Source organism: Orycteropus afer, unplaced genomic scaffold (genome assembly GCF_000298275.1).
Source record: "Orycteropus afer afer isolate SDZICR_OR568_19922 unplaced genomic scaffold, OryAfe1.0 scaffold00032, whole genome shotgun sequence".
Lineage (NCBI taxonomy): Eukaryota > Metazoa > Chordata > Mammalia > Tubulidentata > Orycteropodidae > Orycteropus > Orycteropus afer.
In genome coordinates, this window is record NW_006921619.1 from 7757136 (window position 1) to 7780932 (window position 23797).

At 46.8% G+C, this 23797-nt stretch overlaps 2 protein-coding genes across 2 annotated transcripts in view; one reads left to right on the plus strand and one right to left on the minus strand.

Moving 5' to 3' along the window:
- VPS8 (VPS8 subunit of CORVET complex) overlaps positions 1-2404 on the plus strand; it is a 439537-nt gene extending 437133 nt beyond the window's left edge. Inside the window, exon 45 of the mRNA XM_007936030.1 lies at positions 2255-2404. Coding sequence (XP_007934221.1) covers positions 2255-2404 — 150 coding nt within the window. The remainder of the gene's footprint in view (positions 1-2254) is intronic.
- A 19154-nt stretch (positions 2405-21558) lies between these two features.
- The window catches only part of CUNH3orf70 (chromosome unknown C3orf70 homolog), a 126195-nt gene continuing 123956 nt past the window's right edge, over positions 21559-23797 (minus strand). The window contains exon 2 of the mRNA XM_007935958.2: positions 21559-22115. Within this exon, the coding sequence (XP_007934149.1) occupies positions 21559-22115 (557 nt within the window). The remainder of the gene's footprint in view (positions 22116-23797) is intronic.

A 23797-nucleotide genomic window follows, 5' to 3' on the forward strand; every position in this document is an offset into this window, starting at 1 on the left:
AAAAAAAAAATAGTAAAACACACAAAAGCACAATAGAAGAAGGACCAAACAAAAGCAAAATATGAAGAAGAAGAAGAAATTTCTCCTGTGGAGGCCAGACTAACAGAAGGAACTGAGAATTTTCAGAATATGATGATAAATGTGTTTAAAGAAAAGAAATGGCACACAGAAAGCAAACTATGAGGATCAGGAAAGAAACACAGGAGCAAATGAGAGGCACAACAAGAAAATTGAAGATATCAACAAATAAGGAGAACTGCTGGAACTGAAGAATAAAACAACTCAATTAGAAAAATCAAGAGAAACACTCAGTAACAGAAGCCAACAGACAGAAGATAAAATAAATGATTTAGAAGACAAAATAACTGAACTTACCAAGTTTGGTTTGTTTGTTTTACTGAGTTTTGAGAGAAATAAGAAAAAGAACAGAGAACAACAAACAAACCCAAATGGAAATATGGGATTCAATTAAGATATCTAATGTTAGGATTATTGGACTCCCAGAGCATTATGACAGTAAAGGCATAGACAGCTTGCCAAGAGATAGAATACTAGAAAGGGACAAACAGGACACAAAGAAACTATTGAACAAACCAAATCAAATCCACCGCTGTCAAGTTCATTCTGACTCATCATGACCCTATAGGACAGAGTAGAACTGCCCCATAGGGTTTCCAAGACTGTAAATCTTTATAGAAGCAGACTGCCACATCTTTCTCCCACAGAGCAGGTGGTGGGATCAAATTGCCAGCCTTTTGGTTAGCAGCTAAATGCTTTAACTGCTGTGCCACCAGAGCTCCTAGAGTATTGACAGATGGTGACAAATATAACAATGTCACTGAACAACTTGTGCAGAAATTGTCAAATGGGAACCAATTTATTGTGTAAACTTTCACCAAAAAAACTCAGTAAATCTTTATTTTTAAAAAATATATTGTCTTCGGAAATGGAAAATATTGTTGATCTTTCCACTCACGGTGTCTGAATCTGAAAGAACTTTGAGTTAACATGGCATCTGTTGCCTGCTCTGCTCGTAGCATTGTGGTCCTTGCCCAGAACTTCACAGGCTGAAGGGCAGCTGAGAGGGTGAAGGAAGAAGGGAAGACAGAGGAGCTTGATCAGAGAAGGGTCGTCTGTGTAGCAACCTGCACAGATGTCAGGGAGGGGCTCATCAGGATCGCCTAAGCAAGCCTGCCTCATGGATGTCCTTAGCCAGCTGAACCTGACAGAGCTTCACTGGGTTATGAATTAGATGGTAAGCCCATTTCTGAGCCTGACTGGGCTGGATCATTTCTGAGAAATTGATACTTTGAATTTAGGGGCCTTCAGGGGCCTTCCCAGTTCTCACAGCCCCTGGTTTGAGTTGATTACAGAAATGACAAAGTGACACATGAGAGCCCTGTGCCATTACTGCCTGTGCGGGAAGAGGACACCCTGCCTCAGGAACAGCTAAAAGAGCCTGGCAGGGTAAGTGGGGGAGGGACTGGTGACAGGTCATCTCCAAGGAAGGCAGGACTGCAGGAGGCTCCGCCACACGGACCTGGGTTCACATCCCAGCACCAGCACTCACTGCTGGATGACTGAGGGCAAGGTACTTAGAGCTCTAGGTTTGTTTTTGTTTTTTTTTTTTTAATAACCCCAGCAGGTTGTTGGACGATTAGAAGCAATATACCTATAAAGAGTCTGCATAGAGCCTGGTACCCCAAAGACCCTCGGTACAATTATCACATACTTCTGACCTGGAGCTGAGCACAGACAAGGTCACCTGGCCTTGTTGATGGCTGTCATTCCTAGTACCCCCCTCTCCAGGATTGTCCCCACCAGCTGGGCTCTCATCAGCATCACTTGGAGTCTAGCAAATTCCCTCAGAATGTTGGTGGTGGGATGAGATGCCTCCACCCAGAAGATCCCATCTGCTGCTACTGGGGAGCGACTGATCTCTGCTGAATTGTCCTTTACATGAGTGTATAGGGTGGGTCAAGTTGACTCCCTGTTCACACACAGGGAAGCAGCAGGCAGAGAAGTCTAATGGACAGGAAGTCTAGAGACTTTGGTGTGTGGAAGTCATCTCTTCTCTGACCACTTGGCATCTCAAGGGTCCAGCCATTAGGCTCCCTACATTTTTTTTTTAATTTTTGTGATTTGGGTGAAAGTTTACAGAGCAAATTCATTTTCCATACAGCAGTTCATACACATTTTGTCTCACGACATTGACCCTCCAGGAGCTTTTGTTGATGTGTCTTCCCCTTTGCAGCTGGCCCTCCTGACGGAACTCTCCCAGAACCGCAGCAGCGAGAGCTACAGGCCCTTCAGCGGCTCCCAGAGTGGCCCTGCTTTTAACAGCATCTTCCAGAACGAGAACTTCCAGCTGCACCTCATTCCCCCTCCAGTGACTGAGGACTGAGCCTCCCTGGGGCCTGGCCCTGCAGACCCAAGATGACCCCGAGGCAGCTGCGGTTCTCCTCTCTGACCCTCACCACCTCCCACTGCTGAGCAAAGGTTCTGAGCCTGGCTCTGGTGCGGGGCTCTCTCCGTGCCACTGTTCCCAATGCAGACACCCTGTCTCTTCTCTCAGTTTACTAGAGTGGTTGACTGTTTCACTTGTTAAGCAGAAGGAACATCACAGCCTCTGTTCAGACTTTCAGGAGATGCGTTTTGCCTGCTGGGACTTTTCCTGTCTTCCCTGAAACCTGGTGAATTGGTGCTGCTGCTCCTGCTGCTGCCGCAGGTGGCTCCCTGAGCCGGTCAGGAACACGGAGGGACTTCACGTTTGCTGCTGTTGGGTAGAGGAGCAGTGGCTGGCCACGCTGCAGTGACACTCCACAACTGCATTGGAGCAGAGAACTGTGAGGACGGGAGGAAGGGAAGGAAGCAAGCTCCCTTCTGATTTGTTTGTGTGAAAACCCATATTAGTGTATGACTTGCCCTTTTAAACAATAAATGCCTCTGAGTTTACATTCTGCAGGCCTGTGGCAGCAGTCTAGCTCAGAGTCTCCATCAAGTCATGGAGGACACTAGAGCCCCATAGCTGCAATCCGCTTTTATTAGCTCAGGGACCATGCTGTGGTGATCCTGTCTTCCCACAAGCAGTTCTACTGTAAGCAACTTGCAGAGCAGCGCAGCCAACCCAAGTGCTCCTGTGACAGGCCAGACTGCCAAAGAGCAGTCGTTTTACATTCTTTTGTCCCTGTACTTTGTACATTTCTGAACCAACAACCACAGGAGGTCACCACAGCCAGGCTCCTAGATTCCCACCTTATACACTCACGTGCTCCACTTTCTTCACTCACTCAGGGATGCTCAAGCTCTTATGGACTGACTCAAACCTACAGAATAGATGTCTACACATTTGATGTATTGACTTGCAGTAGAAAATAGATCCTGCTTCTGCCTTGTACCAGCTACTGGGCAAGTCATTTAACCTCTCTAAGCCTCAGTGTATCTGTAAGATAGACTTATTATGGAGATTAGAGGAAATACGTGTCCACACTGGGCACTGTGCAGGCACGTGGTGAACACCTGGAATGTGAGCTTCCATTCTCTCACTTGCTGCCAAGTCCTGGCTGCACACGGCCCTCCCTCCTGGTGGAGGTGTGAGGACACTAAACCAGGGGAAGTAGTTGAGCATTAAACCATCACCACTTAGCTAATCACTGCAGCTACATGAGACAGTCTCAACCCCACTCACAGATGAGAAAGCTGAGGCTCAGCCGTAAGACAGAATTTAACCCAGGTGACACACTGAGATTCCAGAGCCAGTGATGCAGCTTCCCCAAGTTAAATACCAATGCTTTCTCCAGCCTAAAATTAAGGCCGAAGAAGCTTGATATTCTCAAAGTACAACTTGGCCATCAACCCCCTTCGTTCCGTAGTCTACAATTCCGAGGCTGTTTGCTGCAGATCAGAGTAAACATCAACAGATTTTCATTCCCCAGCCCCTTCCCCCTTTTATCAGTCCCCAAGAGTTCCCTTATCTCTTGTCATTCAAGCCGCAGTGTGATTGAATAGGTTACAGCATCTCTATATTCGGGCTGTGCCTTAAGAATATACCCTAGATGAAGAACCCACTTGACTCATCTGAAGGTAGACAAGAAACCAGCTCCTGAGTCCTGACACAAATGCAGAGGGCCTGAGCTGAGCCCTGGCTCTGTCCTCGGAAGCCACCACACCATCCCCTGCTGGCGCATGTTCTCTCCCAAGTGAAGATGGGTCCCACTTCAGAGTTCCTTAGAGGCAAAGACTCTTACCCAGAATGTCTGGAGAATCGTCCGCAGCACTCGCGTTGTGGCTAGCATCAGCCCTGGGGGACTTACTGCGGGGCCATGGGAGGACTCCGAGCATCACAGAGGGCTGACAGCCAGGCTCAGAAAGATCAGGAAGGGAGCACCTGTCCTGACTGCCAGGCATTTCTCTCAGTCACATCCCCACCTCTGGCTGTGGGACAGTCAATAAGAGGAAGGATCTGGGGGAAGAAGGTTCAGAGACGCTTCCCCCACACACACACCACTACCATTTGGGAGGGCAAGCACCTGGTCTAAACAACACTGTCGTCCATGTCGCTCCTGGGGCAAGGTGGCAGGTAATCTTCAGAAAGGAAACACAGGTAGTGATAGAAAAGAGGACTGGACAGTGATTGGCCAAAAAATAGCAGTGTCCATCCCTGTGTGTTTCTCCTTTGTGCATGGTAGGCAGTAAGTGTAAGAATGGATGATGTTTGCACCCCCTCGGGTCCCAGCTCCAGCTGAACAGTATCTCTCTAACCTCTATACAGCTCATTTCTACTCTCTAACTCACAGGGACGCCACGAGTCAGAATCAACTCCATGTTGGCAATGGGTTTGGTTTTCTGAGATCCCATTTTACTCTCATACAAGCCGCCATTGTTGTTGTTGATATGTGCCATCAAGTCGGATCCAACACATAGCGACCCCTCCTTGGGTTTCTGAGGCAGTATCACTATGGAAGTAGATTGCCCCATCTTCCTTCTGAGGAGTGGCTGGTGGGTTTGAACCATCAGCCTTCTGGTTAGCAGTCAAGTGCCTTAGCCACTGTGCTACCAGAGCTCCCAATTATACTTGATAATTCATCTGTCCTGTGTCAGACCCTGTGCTGGCTGCCATGGACAGGAAAAGTGGCCAAGGTATGGCCCACACCCCAAGGAACTTACCACATAGCAATGCATTCGGCAGAAAATGTGGGGACACAGCTCTGCCAACACTTACTTTCATTTTTATAGCTTAATTCTCGTAAAAAGATAGCTTAGAGGGCCCCGAGTGAGCATTTCTTTTCCTGCTGTCAAGGCTGTGCCTTATTTGTCCACATGGTGATAAATGGTCTCCGTTTCCTCTGTGTACACTTTGTTCCTTTCCTCTGGTCACTCAGAGGAGGATCCAGGCCTTGACTCCTTTGTACAGGTTCACTTCATCAGGTGGCCCTGCCATTGCTCCTCTTCCCCATTCTGTTGCCTTCTGTGTTTCATTATCCAGAGGGAGGTTTTGTTTTTTACAATATTAGAACCCCACTGACACCCTGTCCCTCCAATAGGAGTATTGCTGTCCTAATAACTTCAAAACCAAACCTAGTGCCATTGAGTCAGTTCCAAATCATGGCGACCCCCTGTGTTACAGAATAGAACTGCTCCATAGGGGTTTTTGTCTGTAATCGTTCCAAAAGCAGATCACCAGGCCTTCCTTCCATGGCACCTCTGGGTGGGCGCAAACCTTTAGATGAACAGCCAAGCGCAAAGTCTTTGTGCCATTCAGGGACCTTACTGTTTTCCTACACAATGTAAGTAAACTGGCCCAAGAGGTATAGTGCTTAAAGCATTTGGCTGCTAACCAAAATGTTGGCAGTTCAAATCTACCAGCAGCTCCAAGGGGGAAAGATAAGGCAGTCTGCTTCCACAAAGAGTTAGAGCCTTGGAAACCCTATGGGGCAGTTCTGCTCTATACTACAGGGTTGCTATGAGCCAGAATCAACTTGATGGCAGTGGATTTGGTTTGGTTTGGCTTTTGTTTAACTAGTATAGAATTTATTGAGAGGCACAGGGTGAGGAGTACTTCCAAATTTTCTTCTCTTCATGCTGTGCTCAATTGTCCAACTATTAATCAAGAACTGAGCCAGTGAAGGTGAGTGGAGGTGGGGCAGGGGCCTCACACAGCCCCTCCACTGGCTTCCTTCCAGCAAGAATGCCCGACGGCTTCCTTTGGGCGCCTGGCTGCCCAAAGGGGCCTGGCAGATTACCATGGGTGGTGTGGGCCTGGCCTGTGTAGGGCTCTAGTGGGCATCAAAGCTCTGCTGCTCCAGATGGTGTCCGTGGTGAGAGCCCCGAGGACCACCAGGGCTGAGAATCTGCTGCCATCTGTCCTGTGGATCCCTTACTTACCCCACACCACCTACCTCTGGGGCCATGAGGGGCAAAACCTGGCATGGCCTGGACACACTTTCCGGACACACTTTCCATGAGATGTAAGGGGGTGATAGCAGCTGCTAGTCCTTCAGGCCCTGCCCTGAGAAGGCACTTGATTGCTGTTTTCCCCCAGTGGCCTAGGAAGAGGGCTGCTGGGATCCCCACTATACTCAGAAAGAATTACACTCTGAGATCTCCCAGCTAATGAGTGGATTTGGAACTTGGGGGATTTGAGTCCAAATTTACTTGGGAATGAACGTGAAAAACCTCATGGGGAAGTCATCTATTCCTGCAGATGGGCCCAGTCTAAGGGTGGTAGAGGGCCTCCCCAAAGTCCTTGGGACCAGGCCAACCTAGTCCGCCTCCACCCCAACTTCACAAAGAGCAGCTCGGCTCCCACTCGGACAACCTGAGGGAGACTGGACATAAATGAGCGCTTTCCCTGGGGCAGGCCTGGAACAGTTGAGAGGAGCCTGCCCGGGAGCATCTTCAGTTTGTGATAGGAGTGAGAAGCCCAGTAGGGTGAGGGCAGGACCAGCTCCACCAAGAGGGCTTGGCCCAGGGCATGGGTGTCTTGCACATGTTTTTCTCATTCAGCTGCTTTGCCAGCCCCTGTTGGAGTGTGACATCCTGAGCAAACCACATTCTGGAGCCATGGTCATATCCCCAGAGTGATGCTTGGGGCGAGTGCCCAGTGAGCCTGTTTCCTTCCCTGTAGAAATGTGAGAGTCAGAAATAACGTGCGGAGTTCCTGCCACTTTCTACCAGGCAGTAGATACCGAGTACGAGTATACGCCAGACACCGCCTCTGCAATGGGGACAAGCAGACCTGTCCTCTCCCCTGCTGTTGCTTATATAATACTTTTGAAGAAGGAAGAGATTAAATAATGGCATAAATACACTCCAAACACCAAACTCACTGCCATCAAGTTGATTCTGACTCATGGCGACCCCCACTGGGTTTGCAAGGCTGTAAATCTTTACAGAAGCAGACTGCCTCATCTTTCTTTCCTGGAGCAGCTGGTGAGTTCGAGTTTGAACCACTGACCTTTTGGTTGGCAGCCAAATGCCTTAACCACTGCACCACCAGAGCGCCTTGCATAAATAAACTCAAAAAAAAAAAAAAACTCACTGCCGTTGAGTCGATTCTGACTCATAGTGACCTCTCCGCGGGTTTCTGAGGCCATATCTCTATGGAAGTAGATTGCCCCGTCTTCCTTCTAAGGAGTGGCTGGTGGGTTTGAACCTTCTGGTTAGGAGTCAAATGCCTTAGGCAATATGGTACCAGAGCTCCTATAACAAGAGTGTAAAATAGGTGTGCTCACTGAGTGTCTGGGAGGAGCCCTACCTAACCTGTGCAAAACTTTTTAATTTCAACCCATTCATCTTGTTACTGATACAAGGTTTCATTTCCTTACCAGTCAAAGGAGTAGAAAAGAAAGTAGTGGGGTCCTGTTGCTCAGTGCTCCCCAGGAGCAGAGCAGAGCCTGCAAGAGACTGAGCAGCAGCTTAAAATGAGCTTAAATTGAATTCTAAAATGCAGGGGAGCCGTGACCTCAGTGAGTCCCTGTCCCCCACTAGAGACAGGCCCACCCCTGGTCCTAGCAGAAGTGGCAGAGGAGGTCAGATGGGGTTCCAGGAAGTGGAGAGGACCAGTGGCATCCAGTGTCCAGCAGGGAGTTCTGCGGCCAGTGTAGACTGGTAACCAGTGGTGTCAGCATGTCCTGAAGCAAGAGCATGTGCCCAAGAGAGTGCCTAAAACTGAGATATGCTCTGGCACCCAGTCTTGTTGGGTGTATTAGGAGGTGCTGAGTCAGACAAGGTGACTGAGATTCAGGGCACGGAGGGCAGGATGAGCTGGGGAGAGGCTGTGTGGAGGAGGAGGGACTGTTGGTCCCTCTGAGGGTGATGGGGGGGGGAGACAAGCCCGTATGATTCCCACAGATGGGAACTTCCACAGCACAGGCCCAGCCCTGCTCGAGCCCCAAGTCAGTCCTGACTTTGGGACCTTAGAAGTTGTTGCCCTGACTTCGCTCCCATCCTCTAATTCTCCTGTCTTTTGTAGAGGGCTCTTTAGCACTGCCATCCAGTTGATTCCTACTCATAGCAACCCCCACTGGGTTTCCAAGGTGGTAAATCTTTATGGAAGTAGATTACCCAGTCTTCCTCCACAGAGGGAGCTGATGAATTTGAACCACCAACCTTCTGGTTAGCACTCAAATGGCTTAGGCACTACACCACCAGAGCTCCTTAGAAAGCTCTTTAGGGGGTGTTTTTTTGTGGAGAAGTGGGTGAGGAGCAAGCTTGGTCTTCACCGCAGAGCCAGTGGTGAGGAGCCTGCAGAGCTGGGAGGACCCACTGAGCACCTCCATTTGCCCTTGCACCTGCCATCAGGGGATTCCCTGGGGGGTACAGTTAAGCACTTGGTTGCTAACTGAAAGGTTGGGTGTTCAAGCCTACCCAGAGGCACATTGCTTCCAAGAAAGGCACATGGGGTTGCCTTGAGCCAGAGTCAACCTGAGACAACTGGTACTTGCCATCAGGGCATGAAGACTCCTGAGAAGCCGAGGAAAAATCTGGAGCTGTGTGTTCTAGGCACAGCCCTGCCACTGGCCCCTGGGTAAGCCCAGGCAGCCATTCGCCTCTATGAAGGATAAAGATAATAAAGTGATCCACACCATCTACAACTGAGATCTGCGTGAGACATGGAAAAATGCCTTGTATACCAAGAATACACAAAGGTAACATTACCAACCAGAGTCTGTCATGGTGGGAGGGAAAGGTGTCTGTGGGAGAGGAAAACACACCGGGGCCTCATCAATGATGAATGCTTCAATGAATAAATAATTCAAAGCTTTGGAGATCCTTTTGGACCAGTGTACTTTCACTCGGCTCTGCCTGCTGAAAATGTTTTTCCAAAGATGGGTCTCCCCTGTCAGATGCCTGTGATGTGCCCAGCAATGCAGGGCAGGCCTGCTGGTGTGTCACCTCCTGGCTGACAGGAGGGAGGGAAGAGAGAGGACAGCTGCAAAGCAGGAGCAGGGAGGCTTTGACGGCAAGGGCTCAGCAAGTGAGAGAGTAGCACAGGTGAGATTTAGAACCAGCCTAAATCTTCATACTCCGGCCCAGCCTGCGTACCCGCCGAGGGACTGTCACAGCTGGCTTCACTCTTGGCTGCTCCAGCTGTGTTGTTGTTAGTTGCTGTTAAGCCGGCATATTTACTTTGTTGTGCGACTCCATGCACAATGGAACAAACATTGTCAGTCCTACAACTCATTGCTTGGTCCCAGGATGCACAGTGCCGGCCCAGACTTAGGACCCCTCCAGGGAGCGGTGTGCCCCCTCCCGGCAGCGCTGTCCACGTCCATCCTGCCTCCCCAGGGAAATGAGGCTCTCCCTGCACTCACTTGTCCTATAACGCCCATGTTCAAAATACCCCACTCAGTGGTTTTCTGACTATAAAAATAATATACATTCATTTTAGAAAACTTGGGAAAATTCGAGAAAACCACATCACTACTGAGAAAAACACCATTCCTACCTTGGCATATTTCCCTGGCCTTGCTATTTACGGGTGTTGCCATTAGTATCCCACAGCTCCCTGGCTCCTGAGGAATTGCCCCTCCTCGAGCTCTACGGTGGTGAGACTGTTTCCCCCCAGACCCTGTCTTACCCTTTCCTTCAGCACACACTAGGGAGGACACCAAGGGTTAAAGGCATTGCCAGTTACCAGTGATTGAATCCTAATGAGGACGGAATGCTAAATTAAAGTTTATTGCAGAATAAAAGTGCGTGTAGTCAGCATTTGTAACAGGCTACAATGAGATGCCTTCCAGAACCTGGCAATACAATTATGTAGCGAGTTAAATGAGTAGAATCCACACACAGTAGATGAGATTAGCTGTCTGCAGGAGTCACTTTAAAAGACAAGTTATCTTTTGCTAAGGCAGAAAAAGCTAGCCGAGGATGCTCGTCAGGATGTGATTGAACATGGAAGCAGCAATGTCCTCATCAAAGCATTGAGCTATTTGCAGAGAGCACTCTGTGTGTGTGTGTGTGTGTTTGGGGATGTCTTCATGGGGCACAGGAAAGGGGAAGGAGGGAAGACTATTAATCCATCACTGTCCACGGAGCAGATGCCCTGCACACTAGCCTGTGAGAAGGCAGGCACTGGGTTAGGGGCTGGTATGGAAGGCATCTCCTCAAGGGCCACCCAACACTCCCTGCTCTCCTCCCAAAAGGAAAAAAAAATTTAAAAAAAGACACTGTCATTGAGTCGATTCCAACTCATAGTGACCCCACTGGGTTTGCAAAGCTGTACATCTTTATGGAAGCAAGCAAATGGCCTCATCTTCCTTCTGTGAAGCGGCAGGTGGTTTCAAACTGACTACTTTTTGGCTAGCAGCCCAGTGCCTTCACCACAGTGCCATCAGAGCTCCTCCTGCTCTCCTCCCAGGATCACCAAACCACCTCCAGAGGCCTGCCTGGTTCAGCTTACAAGTCCAGGCATACCTCTGAGATATTGCAGGTTCCCTTCCAGACCACCGCACTACAGTGAACAGTGCATTAAAGTGAATCACATGGATTTGGGGGTTTCCCAGGACATATAAAAGTTATTTTTCCACTATACTAGTGTTTTGTTTTGTTTTGTTTTAGTCTATTATGTGTGCAAGAAAATTATGAAAAAGTTGGAAATGTGAAAATTACTAAAATGTGACACAAAGTGAACGTGTGCTGTAGGAAAAATGGTGATAGATTTGCTTGACACATGGTTGCCGCAAAACTTCAATTTGTTAAAAAAAAAAAAATATATCAGCAAAGTGCAATAAAGTGAAGCGCAACGAAACGGGTCCACCTGTATCTTGTTGGTGAGACAGGCTGCTCTGCACAGAAGACACGATGGTGGGCAATGCAGGCAGAGGCCCCAGAGCGTGAGCTCCACAGCCCATTTCTGATCCCGTGTCCTCACGTGCTGTGTCCTCTGGGACAAAAATTTTACTTCTTGGGCTCTTTCCCTGATTTGTGGAAAGAGGATGCCGACATCTCCCTCACAGAGCTGCTGTGAAGATTGCTCTTTGAAAGCCGTCAGGTGCTGCCAAGCTAGGGTTATGAATAATAGTAACAGTATTATTACTGAGAAATCATTTATTTCTCAGTGAGGTGGTTTAATACAAATCAGCCCCCAGCAGCTGTCCTTGCCTGGGGTGCACTGAATGAAAAATTGAGGCTCTGGGCTTGCCACGCTGAGGCTTGTGCTTTGGTGACCAAGTGATTGCAGTCCCCAAGAACTCCAGGACAGCAGCATCCCCTAATGCCTGAATTGAGGTCCCCCTTTAGAACTGCAGCCAAGAACTGTCTTGCATAGAATGCATACATTATAAAGCTTGCAATTTTGTCAAAATAAATACTATTTGTGGGGGAATGTAAGTTGTATTTGATTTAAACCTCACGTAGCCAAAAAGCTTTTATTACAATGGGTTCCACGAGTCATAATCAGGAACCGTGAGTACATAGGGAGTTAGTGTAGCAAGGAGTCGTCCCTGGGTGATGCTAATGGTTAAGTCACTCGGTTGGTAACTGAAAGATTGGTGGTTCAAGTCTACTCGGAAGTGCCTCAGAAGAAAAACCAGGCAATCTACTTCCAAAAATATCAGGGAGTGATACCTCATGGAGCACAATTCCACTCTGACACACATGGGGCACTGAGTTGGAATCCACTCAATGGCAATTGGCTGTTAGGAGGTAGGAGAAAAAGTGACATATTTGATCAGAATGTGTTTGAATAACAAAGACCTGAAGAATTTCTTCAGAGGTTATAGTTTTAAGCAGCCAATGAAATGATACCTGTCAAACAGTAGGACAGTGTTTCCCCTTCTGAAACGTCAGGGATTTACGACATGGGAAATGTTCACAATCTACTAATGAGAGAAGGAAAAAAAAAAAGTAGCAACTTATTATAAATATAGGAATCCTATTATTTCATTTTGTAAAAAAAATCTATATACAAAGTTTAGGAAAGATAGACACCAACTGTTAACAGAAGTAGGTTTTTAAGTGATCTTTCTTTTCCCTCTGCTCATATGTATTCTACAAATGCATTTTACTTAGCGATAAGAACCAAAGGTTACTGATAGTATTAAATCATACACGAACATGGGCAAAGGAAACAATTTAGATAGAATCTGAGTTTTAAAAAATTAAATTTAATAACTATGCTGTCTACAGTTCCCATAAAGCCAAACCCACTGCCATCGATTCCAAGTCATAGCAACCCGCACTGGGTTTCCAAGGCAGTAAATCTTCACGGAAGTAGATTACCCAGTCTTCCCTCCACGGAGCAGTTCATGGGTTTGAACTGCCAGCCTTCTGGTTAGCAGTCAAATGCCTTAGGCACTATGCCACCAGAGCTCCTTGGCAAACAGAAAACCTAAAGAAAAAGGTTTTGATGAAGACCGAGATCTATCATTCTTTGAAGATGGTATCTGGAAATTAGTTACTATAATCACTCCCCGGGAGGTCTTTTGTGGTCAAGTGTGTGGGTATATGGCCAGAGTGTGGGTGCTGGAGTATATAACTCCCCATAAATCAAGACCTGGTACGGATTGAATTGTGTCCCCAAAAAAAGATATGTTGAAGCTCTGACCTCTGGTAACTGTGAATGTCACTTTGGAAATAGGGTCTTTGAAAACATTCCAGGTTAATGTGAGGTCATAATGGAGTAAGGTGGTGTCTTATAAAAGAGAAGAGACCTAGACAGAAGGGAGACTGCCATGTCTTGATTCATGTGACGATGGAGTGAGGCTGTATGCAGCTACAGTCGAATGCTGGGGCTGCCAGAAGGTGGGAGAGACAGGGAAGAACCTACCCCAAGAGCCTTCAGAGAGAACCAAAAAACCAAAACCAAACTCTACCGCCAAGTCGATTCCGACTCATAGCAACCCCCCCATGGTTTTGCAAGGCAGTATCTCTACAGAGGTAGATTGCCCAGTCTTCCTTCCGAGAGAACATGAATCTTAAATTCAGACTACAAGCCTCCAGAACTATGAGAAAGTAAGTTCAGTTCTTATAAGTCATCCAAGGAGCTCTGGTGGTTAAGGCTTCTGGCTGGTTATGCTAACCAGAAGGTCGGTGGTTCAAACCCACCAGCTGCTCTGTGGGAGGAAAATGAGGCAATCTACTTCCGTAAAGATTTACAGCCTTGGAAGCCCGGTGGGGGTTGCAGTCGACTAGACAGCAGTGGGTTTGGTTTCGGTTTTTGTAAGCCACCCGATTTATGGTACTTTGTGTGTAGCCCTGGGAAACAAACATGAAGACTCTGACCAATCAATCATTTTTTGGTGTTATTCAAACTGTCTTACTTGAAGTATCAAATTATCTTTAAAATGGCATTTGCTTACAATGTAACTTTTGATTTTGACTCCTCAGAAGGAAGGCTGGGCAATCTACTTCCATTCTGATACTGCCTTGGAAACCCAAGGAGGGGTCGCTATGAGTCGGATCCAACTCGACAGCACATAACAACCACCACCCTATTCTTTAAATGCACCTCTATTTCAGACATTTTCAGAAATGTCTACTGGAATACCCTCGGAGTACAGATCACCTCCCCAGCTTAGCCTCTGGAGTCCTTTCTAAGTTGTCAGACTCGCCTGGCTTCCTCAGAGTTGTTGTTGTTGCTATGTGCCGTCGAGTCAGACCCGACTCATAGTGACCCCTCCTTGGGTTTCTGAGGCGGTATCACTACGGAAGTAGATTGCCCAACCTTCCTTGTGAGGAGTGGCTGGTGGGTTTGAACCGCCAGCCTTCTGGTTAGCAGTTAAGTGCCTTAGGCACTATGCCACCAGAGCTCCTGGCTTCCTCAGAGAGCCATCTGCAATTCCAGGGTACCTCCTAGGAGTCTTTTGGTGGGGGTGTGTGGTGGGGGGACTACACACTTTGTTAACCCTCAGGGGCTGTTTACTGAAGACAGACATGCAGGGGAGTGAGGAGTATTAACCGTGCACTAACTGCAGCACCTGTTCTCTGACTCAGAGGTCACGTGCCCTAGGCCTCCTGCTTCAGAGGGTCTCAAGCTGCCTTTCCTTGGGTCACACAATCCAGTACACAGGGAAAGGAGAGATGCCCAGCTTGAGCTCACATCCCCACCCCTAGACTGTCCTCCAGGGCCCTGAGCCCCTAGACTTCCCTGACAAACTGCCCAAACCTGCTCTCAGGGTCTACCTGGGTCCTTACTGAGCCTGTCCTCCTAAGGGTGGGTCATGCTGCCCACGTGCATGCCCCAGATGTAGCCAAGGGCAGCTGCTAGGGAGAGGGATCTCACAACAAGCACGAGGCCCCTGGTGGGGCAGTGAGAGCTGAGTGGAAGGTGACAGACTGTGGGCCCAGGGCTGTCCCTCCTCACACTGCTTCACTCTGGCATGAAAATGTCAAGTCCTAGAATTCTAAATGTTAACCTGCCTGCCAGGTCATTAAGAAGGAGTACTTGTTAAAGTTAGAGAATAAAACATGAGATTTGTCAACTCGGCTTGATAGTTCAATAACTTAACTTTTAGACATATGGTACGTTGTCGGGCCTGGCCAAATGGCCTCAGCTGGTGTGCTTTCTAAGGGTGTTTGCAGGGACAGACCTATGTGGCAGCCTCACCTGGCCTCCTACGTTGCCGTTTCTACTGTGTCCTGTATACATCAGGTAGGCATGCTGGCTGGAAGGACAAGCTAACTAAGAGGGCTAGTACCTGGAGGGCTCTGGAGGCATAGTAGGAGCTGCACATACATTCCCTGGGCACACCGGCTGCCTGGAGGCTTTTTCTCCTTATTTTCTGGTTCCCCTTGGGATTCACAAAACTGAATTATCATGTGTATTTCCTTTCCCTCAATTCTCCACTTCTAAAGTAATGAACCAGAAGGCTGGCGGTTCAAACCTACCAGCCACTCGTCAGAAGGAAGATGGTACAAGCTACTTCTATAGTGATACTGCCTTGGAAACCCAAGGAGGGTTTGCTATGAGTCGGGTCCGACTCGACAGCACATAACAACAACAAAGTAATGAACCAGAAGGCTGGCGGTTCAAACCTACCAGCCACTCGTCAGAAGGAAGATGGTACAAGCTACTTCTATAGTGATACTGCCTTGGAAACCCAAGGAGGGTTTGCTATGAGTCGGGTCCGACTCGACAGCACATAACAACAACAAAGTAATGAAAGTAAAGTATGGAAGGAAAATAAAAATACCAAATACAGTTTCCTAAGTGCCACCCTAGACGGACAGTAAAGCCCTTCCCAAAGCCTCGGTGCCCAGAGAGGCCCTGCCCGCCTGCCTCCCTGGTGGGGCTGCCAGGTGCTGGTGGCCGTGGGTGGGTGGCACTCATGCAGCCTCTCACCTCCGATCGTTGCTTTTCTCAGCACTCTCCTCACCCCGACCCCAATCTCTTACAGTAGATTGGCTTCTTGTTAAAGGCTCGTTTTAATTTTCAGACCCTTGTTCCATTGCCCAGAAAGGTCTCCGTGCAGCCTTGGGGGTAGCACAAAGCCTTGGAGACTGACTGGGGTCTCAGCTCTGTCCATGACCAAGTGACTTTGAACAAATTAGTCACTTGACCTCTAAATTTCAGTGCTTTATAAGTTGTGAAGAATTGTAATAAATCGTACCTCGTGAAGTTTTTGTTAAGCTTATTTACGTGTTGTTTTCAGCGGCCAGCCAGCTGGTTCTGACTCAAGATGACCCCATGTGTGCAGGGCAGACTGCTCCACAGGGTTTTCAAGGCTGTGATATTTTGGGAGCAGATCACCAGGCCTGTCTCCCAAGGAGCCTTTGAGTGGATCTGAAGCATCTTTTGGGCAAGTAGTCATGCACTTAACCATCTGAGCTACCTGAACCAAACCAAACTCACTGCCATCAAGTCAGATCCAACTCATAGTGACCCTTCCTTGGGTTTCCGAGGCGGTATCACTATGGAAGTAGATTGCCCAACCTTCCTTCCGAGGAGTGGCTGGTGGGTTTGAACTGCCAGCCTTCTCGTTAGCAGTCAAGTGCCTTAGGCACTAGGGACTCTATAAAGCAGCTCTGATGTGTAGTGCCTAAGGCATTTGACTGACTGCTAACCAGATACACCAGCCACTCCAGTGGAAGGAAGAGGGGGCAATCTCTGTAGAGTTACTGCTTCAGGAGTTGCTACGAGTCGGAACTGACTCAATGGCAGTGAGTTTGGTTTGGTTTTGGTTTGAAAGGCTCTATAAATGGGATGCTGCTGCTGTTGTTAGGTGCCACTGAGTCATTTTCAACTCATAGGGACCCCATGTGACAGAGAAGAACTACCCCACATGGTTTTCTTGCCTCTTTACAGGACCAGCCAGCCAAGTCCTTCTCCCATGGAGTGGCTGGGTAGATAAGAACTGCCAACCTTTTGGTTAGCATTTGAGCACTTAACCGTTTGTGCCATCAGGGCTCCTTTCTTGGGTGGGATGTTGTTGTTGTTGTTGCTGTTTGCCGTCGAGTCGGCCCCGACTCATAGCGACCCCTCCTTGGGTTTCCAAGGCAGTATCACTATGGAAGTAGGATTGCCCAACCTTCCTTCCGAGGAGTGGCTGGTGGGTTTGAACCACCAGCCTTCTGGTGAGCAGTTAAGTGCCTTAGGCACTATGCTATATAATGGATATAAATTGCTTATTTCCTAGCACATAGAAAGCACCCAATATAAACGTTTCACATTTTGCAAATGTGGTTTCTCTCTTTTTTTAAAGTTCATATTATGTTGTTACTTAAAACAGACAGGACCTCTCCAATGGAGGAAAACTATTCCACATTCCAAAATATCAAATTTGTGCTGGTACAAAAGAAAAAAAAAAATCACATTTATTTTACAAGGTATTTTCCTAAAGTATTATACACAAAGGAAAAGTTGGTCTGTAGGAAAACAGAATATAATCTTAGGAAATTACAGAAGAGTCAACATTGTGCTTAAAACTTGAAAACAGAAGGTTTAAAAAATAGCAGAGTAAGTGAACATTGCAAGGTATGAGCAGCTTTAAAAAGTGAATACAAACACATAATGGCGTGGAAGCTCAGTCATGAGAACCTCTCGTGGTGCTCAGCTTTCAGACGTGCTCAGGCTATCAAGACAGCACTTCTCCGATTTTAACAGCAGAGCTCAGACACACTGGAACATGGCCCTTTTCTAAGTGTCCATTCTCAACTATCCATAGTAATTGCAGAGAGCAGTGACATGTACACTTTTTAAATGGCAATAATTCCAAAATTAAATTCAAGAAGTGTGTTTGTACGTATGTTTGGATGTAAGAGATACTGATATTCGTAGGATTTGCAGCACTAATAAAATGAGTAGGACCACCACTCAGCTCCTCCCCTCCTCCCTCCGCCCTCAGGAGGAGGAACCAGGAGGTACCATCACATCTCACCCTGCTCACCGGCCTAAACCAGAGCCGCTCCTGAATTCGCTTCACACCTCCTCAGAGGAAGGGGGACCAAAGAAAACTGTTAAAATTTTGTTTTCCTCATGTAAAAAGCCAAAACATGTCAATAAAATTTCACAAACAAGATGTGGGAATATCAAGAGCTGACTGTATAAATATTACTTTACTTAACTGCTTTTTTTCCTTGCCTACTAGTATTTATGTTGCCAAACCTGTCTGGGTGTTTTGACAGCTTTCTGAATCACCTGGTTGTATCCTATTACCCAAGCAGAGAATTAAATTTATGTCAAAGACTCTGTTATGATCAGTCCAAAAGAATTTTGATGTTTTAAAGTGGGCCAGAAAGTGGAGGTTAATAAATAAAACCACCACTCCAAAGAAGAAATCAAATCCCAGATCAAATCCAAAAAGTACTTCAGGAAAACAACTATATGGTTTGGCTTTGGTTTTGTTGCGTTTGTTTGATTTTGGATTGTATTACATTGAACTAAAGTCTTTCTCTCCCAGGAAAGCAACTGTCATCTTCCAGTTTCCTCAAATTTCAGATCTTGAAAATTACAAGGTAAAAAACTACCTAGGTTTGATCTTAAAGCCTTATTTTCTTAATGCACCAAACAGTCACCAAATGCAAAAGTATTTTAATTACACTGTCATTTCTCAGAAAAGTTATGAGCATATTTGAAACTGTTGTAAATTCTAAAATAAATCTTGGTTAGATAAGCCAGCTAAATCTGACATGGCCTTTGTTTTGTGTCTTCTACCTAACAGCTTTCACACCAACTTCCAAAAAGTAGGAACTGTGCCAAGTTTCCACAAAAGCCCAAGAAAGCAAGTCCATCCAGCCCCCTAGGCCAGCCTTTGCTTCAAGTGAGCCTACTTCCAAGTCTAGATTATAAAGCTCTCATCTCTCTCAATGTACAATTATTAATCAAAAGGCTATTTAACATGACTGTGTTCACTGTCTATAATACAAGTCGCAGTCTAAACATTTTCTAAAGTGCCTATAAATATGTTTATACAAATTAGCAATATAATATCAGGATTACAGAGACTTTTTTTTCATATCATATTGACAGAAAAGGCCTAGAATTTAAGTTGAAACTACGTATGCTTATATCCTTAGCAGTTGTTCTGGAATGCAGGCATAAAGAAACAATTCCGATTCAATCATTTATGATCTTCAGAGAATCATTAATATTAAAAGTGCTAAGAAAAAAACCAAATTCTCGCTTGTGCTTACTTAGGAAAGGCTGTTTGAGATCCAGAAGCATTTGGTATTTAGAATCCAATAGAACATCTCCAATTCTATAAAATACATAGTAGTAAGTGAAGCTTAGTGAGCTTTTACTTATAAAGAGATTGTGCAAATGTTTAAAGTGGTATCAAGCATTATTAAATCCAAAAATTCCATGAAAACTGTGGCTAATCTGAATGTCAGTTCAGGTATTTAAAAACAGGAACCGAGGCAAAAGTCATAGGTATTACAGAAAAAGGGTCCAATCCGAATGCTTAACCAAATTTGAGAAGGGTGGCCCTGAAACCATGTATTTTCATGGCTTTAGAGCCTTCGTGGTTGATTCCTGTTTGCTTTATGGGTAGGAATTTGGACCCCTCAGGAAACTGACAGGAGCACAGAAAAAAAGGCCCTCAGTATGCCCACGCAAGGGGGTTCAGTGAGCTCACCCACGGGTGGCATGGACAGGATCCTGGTGTTGCTGTCACAACCCTGAGTCCAGGACTCAGTCTGATGAGCAGCTCACAGACGGATGCTCTTCCACACCAGCCTGCAGCTCAGGGGAGCGCGGCAAACCTCCCAGCAAGGACAGTGAAAGCCCACAGGGCCCACGCCAGCCTCCCCGCCTTCTCCTGTGCCCTGTCATGCCGGCAGCTCCTCTCCCGTCGTCTCGTTTGACTTGTTGAGCCTGTAAATTTCAGGGAGCGGGAACTTTATGCTGCATTCTCATCCAGCCCAGGAGGCTGAACTAACACTGTTTTCGAAGGAGAACGGTACTCTGCCTTTTGAACCCTATGGATGTTTTGGGCAACTAAACCTAATAAAAAGTTCTTGTAAATCACCGACTACACATTCAAGCAGGAAGGCAGATTCCTCCTGGAACGGTCTGTGGAACGGACACAACAGGTCTCTTGTTATTTCTTCAAATACTAGCTAACATGACATAGAAGGGGGACGAGCCGGGCCAGGATGCTGACAGAGTCGAGTCGGTGACAGGACATGCCCAGGGGTAGTTAGGATATAAGGGGCATTTCTCTATTTTCAACTTTGCTAGTTCTACCTTCGTAAGACCGTATTTCAAATGTCCTGGACTTTGAGCTGGGCCTCACAAGTAGAAGACCTGGACAAATGGCGGGTAACCAACTCACACAAGAACGCCTAATGCAAACGGGAATCAGGCACAGATTTCTGAAGAGAGCTCAGTACAACTTTAGGATTGTCCACTATTTTTTGTGTGAGAGTGAACATGTACAACAGACTATGAATATTACTGCAGTAAAGTGAATGAATATTATACAAAATATTTTCTCCTGACTTAGCAGTGAGCTATTTCAATTGCCCTTGCATTTGCATAAAAACCCATGCATCACACTGAATTCTAACCCATATCTCACCTAAGTCATTCTAATGCTTCATACAACCAAATGAAGCAGAATTAACCAAACCTATTAGATTCATTCCTAATCCCTAAAGGACTGCTTTCTTTAGCATTTCCATGCTAACTAAAACTATATTGTTTTTCTTAAGATTTCAGACGTGGCTGCCTCCTAAATATAATACCTATATAACTGCCTAACACTTTTCCCCAGATTTGAAGAACAATTAAGAAAAGTAGGGGGAATGTTGGGGAACCCACCTAGGAGTCTGGCTCAATGCTGCATCTCCTTCCCCTGTTAGCCCATTTCCCCTCCACTGGGTTCCCAGAGCATCCTGGGTCCTGGTGGCTGGGTGTGTTATCTCTCGCATTAGCCTGTGGGCCCCTTTATGCCAGGAGCCAGGCCTTAGTCATTCAGGCTGCAGAGGGTAGGTGCTCAGCTAAAGCTGAATTAAACATGAAATTGAAGATATCACCTCTTCTCAGTGAAGGTCTAGCTCAGCTCCAGGTCATGGGGGTTGTGCAGACACTGGTCATAACCAGGGACAGAGCTGGCCTCCAGTGACCTCCCAGAAGTCAGCTGAGGAGCACTGGACCCACCCTGACACGCCCTGGCCCAGACGTAGTGCAGGTGGTGGGAGGAGGGAAGGGGGAGTGAGTGGCGTCTGCCAGTGCCCACTCAGGGGAGCCGACCCCAGGTGGGACTGCAGGACAGGTGCCTGCCAGCACACCTGAAGGAGTGCCAAGAGTTTTTCTGTGAAGGGCTGGTTATGCAGAAAACACTGTCTCCTCTACTCCAGGAAGCCCTTCAATCTGATCCACGAGACTCTGTGATCATCACTTCATCGCGTTCTAAGTCCCCAGTGAAATTAAGGCTGGGTCACAACTCATGACGCCAGATGCTACATAGAAAGTAAGTCAAAATACAAAAGAAAACCATTTATAGTAAAAAGAAGGTCTTAGTTATAAGATTACTTTTAGAGTGGGGCTAATCGGCAGACGTGGAGCTGCTGTGGTTGTTAGGGTAGAAAATATCAGCTGCGTTGAAAAAAGGATTCATCAGACAGAAGTACGAAAGCCCACCGTGGGTCAGAGGCTGGCGGCCTGGGCTCTCACACGGTGGTCTCCATTGTTTCAATCACTTCCAGATCAGACTGCGATGGGGAGAGGAGGGTGCACTCGTCCGGCTCCCAGCTGCTCTCAGGACTGTAATCTTCCTCCGAGCTCAGGTCAGCTCCTTCTTCTGTGTCCTCATCACAAGACTCCACGTAGTGGGCCCCAATCGCATTGATCCCAGAGTCCTCAGAACTAGAGGGAGAAGAGCAGTGATCTATTTTTGGTGTATTGCTCTCTTTTGAAATTAAGGCATCGTGTGCGGAGACCTCCTCGGGGCTTGTTTTGTGGGAATGTGGTGCGGGCTGCTTCTGCACATAACACATCTTCCCATTGATGCATTTAACCTGATAGTTGTCAATAAAGAGGTCTGAGATCATACAGTACCTTGGTGAATCAGGGGGCAGGGGTGGCTGGAAGACGGATGCAAATTTCAGAAAGTGTTCTGTGAGAGACACTGAGATCTGAATGGTGTTTGTGGGCTCCTGCGGCTTAGCAGGGATCTCAGTGCTCGGGAGCTGCTCCACCGGGGTCATGGGCTGGTACACGTATTTGCCTGTGAAGAACACAAAAGAGACGGCTGAAATCTAAGAGTATCTCATAAACTGTAACATGGTAACTAGGAGGACTCAATGTCTTTAAAAATATTGGAACAACATCACAAAAGAAACCTAAGAGAATCATTCAAAATTGTTATGATCAATTAAAAACAGAACATGGTGTATGACAGTTTTCATGTAAGAAATTCAACACGCTTCACAAACCTTAATTCATGAGTCTTTCTAATGCCTCTGAGGTAGGTAGGTGGCTACTAACCTACTGTCATTGATTTGGCTCTGGTTCACCCTACAGGACAGACTAGAACTGTTCCACAGGGTTCCCAAGGCTGTAATCTTTACAGAAACAGACTGCCTCATCTTTCTCCTCCAGAGTGGCTGGTGGGTTTGAACTGCTGACCTCTCAATTAGCAGCCAAGCATTTAACCACTGCATCACTAGGTCTCCTTTGTTGTTGTTGTTATGTGCCTTAGGTGCCTACTATTGTCCTTATTTTATAGACAACCTTTTTTCCCCCTAACATCACTGTTTTTATTGTTAGCTGCCATCAAGTTGGTCCCTAACTCATGGCAACCCCATGTACAACAGAACAAAACACTTCCTGGTTCTGTGCCATCCCCATGATCAGCTTTTGCAGACTAATTTAAGGAATCTGGTGGTGCATTGGCATAATGCCTAAGGCATCTGACTGCTAACCAGAAGGCTAGCAGTTCAAACCCACCAGCCACTCCTCGGAAGGATGACTGGGCAATCTACTTCCGTAGTGATACTGCCTTGGAAAACCAAGGAAGGGTCGCTATGAGTCGAATCTGACTCGATGGCAGTGAGTTTGGTTTGGTTTGGTAGTGTAGTAGGTAAGGCACTTGGCTGCTAACCAGAAGGTTGGTGGTTCAAATCCACCATCTGCTCTGTGGCAGGAAGATGAGGCAATTTACTTCCATAAAGATTTTCAGCCTTGGAAACCCTATGGGGATCACTATGAGTCAGAATTGACTCGAAGGCAGTGAGTTTGGGTGGTTTGTGTATGTGTGTGTGTGTGTTTGTGTGTCATAAGGAGGAAACCCAGGAGCTTATTTCCAAACCTTCCCCTCTCCCCAAGCCCTCGACTGTTTCTCACCTAGTTCACTGGGCTGTGCAACCTAAATGTGTGCCTTTCCTTCTCATTTACCTCATTCAGCAAACATTTACCAAAGCTTCTCAAGTTCTAAACTCACTGTCATGGAGTCAATTCCAACTCACAGTGACTCCCCATTGGGTTTCCAAGGCTGTAAGTCTTTACTGAAGCAGACTGCCTCATCTTTCTTCCATGGAGCAGCTAGTGGGTTTGAACTGCCAACCTTTTGGTTAGCAGCTAAATGCCTTAACCACTGCACCACCAGAGCTCCTTCCCAAGTTCCAAGGAAATAGAAATAAAAACTACCCAGTCTTTGAGTCTCAAAGGATTTTAAAATAAAAAGCTGAAGGGTAAAAACAAACACACACCTGAAAATTCCAGAAAAGAAAACTGAGGAACAGTTGATGCCAAAATTGTGGGTATCAATATGAGTTTTTCCTGATTGAGTCTAGACCCGTCAATCAGTTGATGCCTATCTTCTGCACATATTTTTAACAGTTTCTCAACCTCAGCACCACTGGTATTTTTTTTACCAGGTAATTCTTTGTCTAGGGGGCTGGGCCACAT